The sequence below is a fragment of the Populus euphratica genome, unplaced genomic scaffold, assembly GCF_000495115.2.
Source record: "Populus euphratica unplaced genomic scaffold, PopEup_1.0 scaffold436.1, whole genome shotgun sequence".
Taxonomy (NCBI): Eukaryota; Viridiplantae; Streptophyta; class Magnoliopsida; order Malpighiales; family Salicaceae; genus Populus; species Populus euphratica.
Genome location: NW_011500321.1, coordinates 8,566 through 17,420, shown reverse-complemented (window position 1 = coordinate 17,420; position 8,855 = coordinate 8,566). Strand labels below are relative to the sequence as shown.

At 30.6% G+C, this 8,855-nt stretch overlaps 1 protein-coding gene across 1 annotated transcript; it reads right to left on the bottom strand.

Annotated features, from left to right (window-relative positions):
* Nucleotides 1-1,559: 1,559 nt before the first annotated feature.
* LOC105113600 (ankyrin repeat-containing protein At2g01680-like) lies at nt 1,560-2,117 on the bottom strand. Its single transcript, XM_011009836.1, has one exon. It carries the CDS (start codon nt 2,115-2,117, stop codon nt 1,560-1,562), a length of 558 nt encoding a protein of 185 aa, XP_011008138.1.
* Between the last annotated feature and the right edge of the window lie 6,738 nt (nt 2,118-8,855).

Here is an 8,855-nt window from a genome sequence, read left to right as displayed (position 1 = left end):
TTATTAGCATGCATGCTATGATATATATATATATATATATCAGTTACAAATTTAAATATATGCTTAGTATGCATATTAGTATTCTATTATTATTTTTGTGTTGAAAGCATGCTTGTCATTAATTATGCTTTTACTTGCTTATAGTTTTAAACAAGTATAAATTAAAGGGTTTTGTTAGACATCTTTTGTTTAATATACCTTGAATGATAAACTAAATATAATTGTCCATCAGTCTAATATATATATATCTACACAATTTGATTTACAATCTTAAGAGTTTATTCTTGTTATATTCAAATTTGTTTAGTTTACCTTATGGGAAAAAAATAATGAAAATAATAATATAGATTAATTGTGAAAGAGGTTTTAACATCTTTAAATTTGAAGTTATTATTTAAGTTTCTTTTAAGTTGTTATATTTTCACATGTAGATTTAATTTTATTTCTATATACTTTAATCTATAACCTTTTGGTATGTTATGATTTTTTTTTGTTTAATTTTAGAAAGTTGCTATATATTTTTATTTTAAAGTTATAATTTATATTCTAAAATTATTTTTCATGCTATATGGATGGTTTCATCCATGTCATAAATATTATTGATTTGTATTTTTTAATAATTAAATTATTAATTTGTTTATGATAGTTTATTCTATCTTGCTTATACCCCACAAGATTAGCATCAAAGTTATCTGGTCAGTTTTGTTCACCTATATATTATTGCTTACATAGATAGAAAGTTAATGCGATAAATATATACGATCTAAAAAGTTAATCTTTCCTACAAACTTACTTAGTAAAAATATTATTTACTTGATACTATTTTTATATATGATATAGTTCATATGTAAAATAATAATAATTGAATAAATCTCAGTGAACAAAATAGAGCTTAACATAGTAACTCAAGAAAATGGATGATGATTGTGGATTTTATCTTGTATAATTTAAATATTTTTATTAATTCTTCAATCTTTGAACTTACAAAATTCACTATAAAAAGGGAGTGAAGAAAGAGTTTCAAATTCCACTCACTTTTCCTCATCTTGTTTTTAATATTTTTCTTTTCTTTTTTTTTTGTTTTAGTTTTCTTCTTAAATCTATAACTTAAATTTATTTAGTTGAGAGATATTTAAGTTACATAATTAATTTTTAGTTCATAAAACTTGTTTATAAATGTATTTAAAACAAGGTGATGTTGTTGGAATATTGTAAGACATTTTGCAAATATCATAGTTTCACAAGGGAGGAATAATAAAATAACAAAAGATTTATTACTTTAAAGTATTTCAACAAGTAAATATTTTTTTTATTTTAATTTAAGCATAATTAATTTTATTATTAGTATGTATATAAGTATTTTTTATTACTTTTACGTGCTAGTTATAAACTTGTATAAACTTTAAGTTTTTGTTTTTTTTTAATATCTTTTGCATAGCATGTTTATAAGATAATAAACTAAATTTCTTTACTCCCTGTTATATATATATATATATATATATATATGCTGAGCTGAAGTCATATATCAATTATACTGGTTAGTGGTTGGATGGTTATTTTCATACCTCAATTTCTCTATCGGCTAATGCTAGGTGCAGGACAGTTGAGCCATCCTCATTCTTAGAATTGATAAATCCACTTTCTTTGTTTGTCTCTACCAGAAATTCCAAAGCATCTATCTGGTAGTGTTTAACACATAGATGCACGATGGTCTCACCTCGTTCAGTCCGGAGAAGAACGGCCTCAGGTTTAGTTTGAACCAATTCTTTCAAGACATCAACTCGGCCTTTGATCACTGCAATATGAAGTGGGCTCTGGCCATATCCATCTTGAGCATAGCACATGTCAGGGTTGACCAGTAACAGTGCTTTTACTACTTCAAGGTGCCCATTTGCTGTTGCCAAGAGAAGCGGAGATATTCTGCGGAAATCTAGTTCTTTAGCAAATACAGGTGTTTGACTTGAAATATTTCTTTTAAATTCCAAGTGTCCAAGCATGGCAGATATGTGCAGAGGTGTCTCTGCAAAACAACCTCTAGTAAATCCATCAAGAACAAGCTTATCCTCTTCAAGCAATCTCTCCAAAGAATTTGCTTCGGAGGTTAATGGGGTCCCCATAGTTGTTATGGTTAAGATTTCAGTAGTTGACTGTTGAATTAATGTCTCAAAGCTGCTCCTGCTTAATTGGATTGGAGCTGATAAGAGTTTTAGATTTAATATAATATTTGCTGATTTGAAATTGTCGAAATCTGTTAGGATTGACATAAATTTTCTTCATTTTGTTATGATTTTTTTTTTTGTTATATAACAATAGCAGATTCAGTTGCTTATTACTTGCATTTCAGTTGTTTCAAGTTGCTTAAATAAGAACTCTAATGATCAATAAAATATAAGGAAGTTTCAGAATAAACATGTTAATTGCTAGTCTCTGCATTCTATTCTCTCAAAATCCAACATTGACGTGCTAGATATGAGCGAGGAGTTCCCTAAAACATGGTCACCATGAAAATGAGTGATATGTACGTCAATTGTTGCAGTAATTGTATAAGAAAAGAAAACGAAATCTTGTATTATGAAAGAAATAATTTTGAATTAACATTCATAGAACAAGAAAAAAAAGAAGTGGCGCAGATAGATGTGGGATTGAAAGGTGATTGTGCTCATTGTAGTGAGGCCATTCGTGATCACAATTTCTGCGGTGGCTTGGCTGGCGTACCACTTGAGACGTTTGCTTTACGCGGTGCAAGTGATCGAATCAGAAATAAGAAACATTAGGTCGCGATAATATATTAAAGATAATTTTTCTGAGTTGTTCGAACATCTCCATCCAGCATTTAAGAAACCATAGAAACTTCAGCATTCGATTATATGTTAAAAATTTTAATGTTGTCAAATCAAGTTGAATTGTCCAAACTTCCCCCATCGATCTTGAATCTACTGGTGGTCGATTACGACAATATACATCATATATCAGCCTTTAAAAACTAACAAGGAACAAATACCTATTATATGCTCTAAATAGATCAATAACTTGGTTTAAAACAAAAACATTAAAAATAAGATTGAATATATTTGTTTTAAATTTTGACCAAGTCAAATTTAAAGGATTTATTTAAATATATAAAAAAAAACCTTAATATATTTTATCCATACTCAAGAGAGGTTTAATCTAATTTTATATGGTTTATGAGGTGATGATAAAACATAATAAAAAAATAAAAAATCTAAACTAACTTAGAAAACAACCGACGGCAAAACTTTCAAATGATGTAAGGAGATTATTTTAATAGCTTTAATTATATTTCCTAATATTAGAAGGACCTATGAGGCAGCAAAAGAAATAAATTAATACCAACAATTATTTTCCTTTCAAAAAAAAAAAACATAAGTCTGAGATTAAAATCCTACTATAACTTGTAAACAACATGAGTGGTTATCTTTTTTTTTTTTAGTTTTTAGGATTAATGGATTGCATGGAAGACTATAAATAAACCTTGAATTAGTTCTATAATATTTTTTTTTCTCTTCTTCTCATGGCAGAACAAGGATTTAATATTATAATTATGCTTTATTTTATTTTTTAACTAAAATTCAAGATTTTTTTAGGCTTAATTAATAATTTATTTTCAGTTAAGATCTAAAGCTTGTTGAATCAGGTTATGAGCCTTTTAGTTTAGGATTTTAGAGTTAATTTTGTAAGTGGACCAAATCGGTCAACTTTGATAAATTCATTAGGGTTATATTTTCATAGGTATTTAAACCCTTGTAAATCCTAAAGATGGGATATTTTGTTCAATAAAAATTCATAACAATTTTTTTTTTTTAACTTTTGTGAGAGCAATTCTTGTATTTTTCAGTTCTTTAATAAACTAAATTTGATTTATTGAAAATTAACTGACTTCAATTTTATTCCAATAGTGTTAATATCTCATAACAAGTTTTTATTATATCACATTATTATCAAATTTATTTTAGATTTTTAGAATTATATTTTAATTTTGACTGTGGCTTATATGACCACTTAATCATGTGGTTCATATCAAATCACAGGTAAATCATTTACTGTAATTAAGCAACTCTGTAAACCTGAAATTAGAAAGGACATTCTCCCAAGGACTGATTGAAGTATATATATTTTCGGATTTTTCAGATAATATTGATGGATTGAAACGTAAACTATCAAGAATGCTTTCTGTGAATGGAGATGGAACAGATCACTGGGAGGTAATAAAAATGGTGTTTAGCTGTGGTATTATTGTTGCAGGTGCTTAGAGGTTGCGGATTCTCAATGTTTAGGTGGGAGATTGCCTTGGAATGTGGTGGAGGTCTGACTTTGAAACCATGTTGCTTCCATACTTGCCCCATAATGTTAAAGTACCGAAGGTCAGTTCACTGATACTGTTCCTGGAAGTTTTGGTTTCTTAATTCTTGATACTCGTTTCATTATTCAGGAATGCATGAAACTCTACCTTGTAAGATTACCAGAGAGCCGAAAGTTCATTGCACCAAAGAACCTTAAACTGCTTGCAGTTCCTTTATGCCAAAGTTCACGAAAATCACAAGGTACAGCTCTTTACAAGGATCGGCAAACATCAATGGTATTTGGATGTCCTTAGAGATCAAGTCAGTGCACAACATTCTATTTTATGAAAGATTTATTTGCCTAGATTTTCTCTGGCTTTATTATGTTGTCAGTGCACAACATTCTATTTTATGGAAGATTTATTTGCCTAGTTTTTATCTGGCTTTATTATGTTGTCATTGCATTCAAGTAGTCCTTTCTCAAGACGGGGCCGGAAGCTTTGGGATATTGATCGGCTGCTGTCTTTCCCTTGAGTCTTTCTTATTGTAGTTTGATCTTCATATTGCATCATTTTCTTGTTTCTCCAATTATTATCTGACTGCTCCTAACTGATTCAATCGCCATGAACATTTCTTTGTAAAAATTTCCTAGAGTTGGTCTTCCATTTTCTAACAAATACTAATCATAAAATTTTGTAGACCAGTAATATGAGGAGTTCCACAGTTGCTATCAAAGGTCTCCTTCAACATCATCTCTTGAAGAGGTCTTGGTCATTGTGTTGAGGATGCTATAAGGTAAATATAGAGGATATCTGCTTATAGTGAAATCTTGAATGGACAGGTTGTAGATACCATACATAGATTTTTATCGTTGTCGCTGTTAATGCTTGTCATTTGAGAATAACAAGTACAAATGTTACATTTGTTTCCTTTCTTTTTTTCTGAGTGTGACGTTATTGTTTGGATGTTCGATGACACATGATAGTTCTTCATAAAGTTGTGTTTTAATTTATTTGTTAATGATTGGAATTTGTGATAGTACATTTATACTGAGTTTGGCAAAAGGCAAAGGCTTTGATATTGTTTTCTTTATCCATATTGTACCATTCAGAGAAATGTGTAAGAATGTTCATTTCATTAGATTTTCATTACTTGGTGCTCCTAGGCAAATAAAAGTTTAATCCAAGCAGAGTCTCCTTGATAAGAATTAGATATTATTAACTGTTTCCTTGACGTTAGTGAATCCTGAACTCGGCAATCTTGGCATCCGATCATTATCATCTCTGCTCAGACTGGAAACTAACGTTTTTTAAATGCTTAAGGAATAGTTTATGAGTTTGAACTGGTTCTTGTCAGGTTTTCAGGCAACGTTCTTTCTAGTTATTTGAGCTTGGTTAGGAATTCTCTATGAATTATACCTATCAGCAGGCTTCTTTCAATGCACTGCTATTTTTCACTTGCTAAAACAAGCTTTTGGGCCGCGTTTTGTCACAGGCCATATTCCTGTTGGATGCAGTTATTTTGCGCCAACTACTAATTAATTTTCGACCAGCTAGCTTAAAACTTTTAGGTTTGATCCTTTAAAAATAGACACTATCAAAAAATCAGTTAAAACTAATGGAATTATCAACTAAAATTTTTCATTGGTAATTTTTACTGAAAGAAATAATTTCGTCTCTAATTCTATCAGTATATACCGATAAAAAGAACCCGTCAGCAATACGGTCGGTATATACCGACCGGATTGTCGATGAATTATATAGTTTTTTTGAAAAGTTGCAACGATGTGATGACATGGATTTTTTTCAGATGATTTTACCAATAGAATGACCAAAGGATTCAAACCGAGATTTCCGTATAGTGATGTGGCACAGTCACTGGCAGAATCACTAGCGGGTATACCGATGGAACATGTTCCTCAGAGATTCCATAAGTAAAAGCCAATATATACCTACTTTTCCAACACTGTCTTCCTCAATTTCTTCTTTTTCTTCCCCATCCAAACTCTCCCCTCCCAAACTGCAGCCAACCATCCATCCCTACTCTCCCCCTCTTCTTAACATAAGCACTCAAGTTTTTTATACTTTTGTATGTGGTCACAAAATCTTTTCTTTAAGTAATGTATTGTGAATTTTATAGTTTTTTGTAAGTAAATCTATCATTTTTAGTTTTAACATGTAAATGTCAATTTTATTGTTTTTTTTTTATTTTTTTAGTATATGTATTTTGTTAATGTATATACTTGTTTAATTGTTACTTATCAAACAAACTTATATTATGAATGTATAATTTTGTAGTTGTTATAGTTTGTTTTAGATTTTGTTAAATTGTATTTGTTTGTAAATTGTTGAAACTTTGTTTGAATTACACTGAATTAGATGTGTTGTGATAAAATAAATAATAGCTTGTTTAACGGATTCGTTTTAATTTTTATCAATTCTATTATGGAGTTGTGATTTCCATATATATATATATATATATATATAAAAAAAAATTTGTATGGACGTTGATAGTTGATAATTGATAATAAATATTTAACATAAGTGTTTTTTTAGTTTGTTGGATGATGTCGGGGCAAACCAATATTTTTGTAAATTGATTTATGTAACATAGTTAATTAATACATGTTATTGTCATAATTTTATAGAGGTTCAATAGAAGTCATTGATATATTAGGACTCACATCAAGGATTGCAGAGGATGGATTATTGTAACAAGGTCTAGGGTTTTATTAATTTTACAACATCTATTTTAAGGAATTTTACTAATGGTGGTATTAGGTGTCCCTGCAAGGAATGTAAAAAAAAAAAAAAATTGCATCAAGATGTTGTAATGATGCATCTTATAACCAAAGGGTTCATGAAGGATTATCTATATTGGTATGCACAAGGAGAACTATTTGTTCCTAATGAGAGCATCGTAGAAAGGGTGGTTGGGCCAACTTCTAGTGCTAGCAATGTGCATGAAGTTGGAAATGACAACAGTAATCCTTATAGGAATATGGTTATGGATGCAATGAGAATGAGTAAAGGGAATGTCAGTGAATGTCTAGTCGTAGAAGAAGAACCTAATGTAGATGCAACAAGGTTTTGTATATATTGAAAGATTTTGACGAACCATTATGGGATGACTACATGAACCACAGTCAATTATCGATTGTAGCACAGGTGTTCATCATAGAGTTAGATCACAAGTTGAGTGAGTTCCATTATGAAAAGATTATGGAATGGGCGAGAAGCATTTTACTTGAAGGGAACAGGTTGAAAGAAAACTTCTATATGGAAAAGTACATGATGAAACCCCTTGATTTAGGATACCAGAAAATTGACATATGCCTTAACTTCTGCATGTTATACTATCTTGAAAATACCGAGATGACTGAGTGCATATCATGTGGATATTCTCGTTACTAACCTATAACTAATAGGGGAAAGACTCTTATGGCATATAAAAAACCTTAGATACTTCTCAATCACACTTAGACTATAGAGGTTATTCATGTCACCAAGGACTGCTGAGCACATAACATGACACCAATCACATCATGCGGTTATGGAGTGATGATGCATCCTTTTGACAGCAAAGCATGCAAACACTTTAATAGTATGCATCCGCACTTTTCAGCTGAATCAAGGAATGTGTGTTTTAAGTTGTGTACAGATAGATTTAACCCATTCGGGTTATTTATTGCTCCTTATTCTTGTTGGTCGGTTATATTAAAGTTTTATAACTTGACACTAGGGATGTGTATGAGGCTGGAGTTCATGTTTTTATCTATGGTAATGCCAGGTCCGAGTAGTCCGGGGCGAAATATTGATGTTTGTCTTCGACCATTGATTAATGAGTTGATGCAGTTGTGATCCTCTAGAGCTTTGACTTATGATATCTTAAGGAAACATAATTTTGTTATAAGGGCGGCTTTAATGTTGACTATCAAGGATTTCCCAGCTTATGGAATGGTTTCTAGTTGGAGCACGTATGAAAAACTAGCATGTCCATACTATATAAAGAACAATAAAGCAATCATGCTAATAAATAGGGATAAAACATCTTTTTTTTTACTGTCACTATCATTTCTTGCCATCGAATAACAAGTACAGAAAGAACAGAAAGGATTTGTTTGTTGGCAGAGTTGAAAAGGATGTTTTGTAACTGTAAAAATATAATGGGTCATGGGTCGCAAAACCGAGAGCAAGCTTCATGTTAGAGAAAAATGCATAAAAACTAGTCTACAAATGGTTTAAGAGTCTATGTTTTCTCTATAAACATGTCTCGAACATATCAAGGCTGCTTAATACAGAGGAATGCAAATTATTCGAAATGAAGAGTCATGACTGCCATGTGTTTATGCAAACACTCATCCTATTAACTTTTTTTGATTTGTTGTCAAAAGGGATATGGGATGCACTTATAGAGATCAGTCATTTCTTCAGAGATATATGCTCCAACAAGTTAAGTGTTGATCATATTGAAAGGCTTGAAACGAATATCATCGAGACAATATATAAACTTGAGATGATATTTCTCGTTTAAGGTAAAAGTTGGAGGACTGGT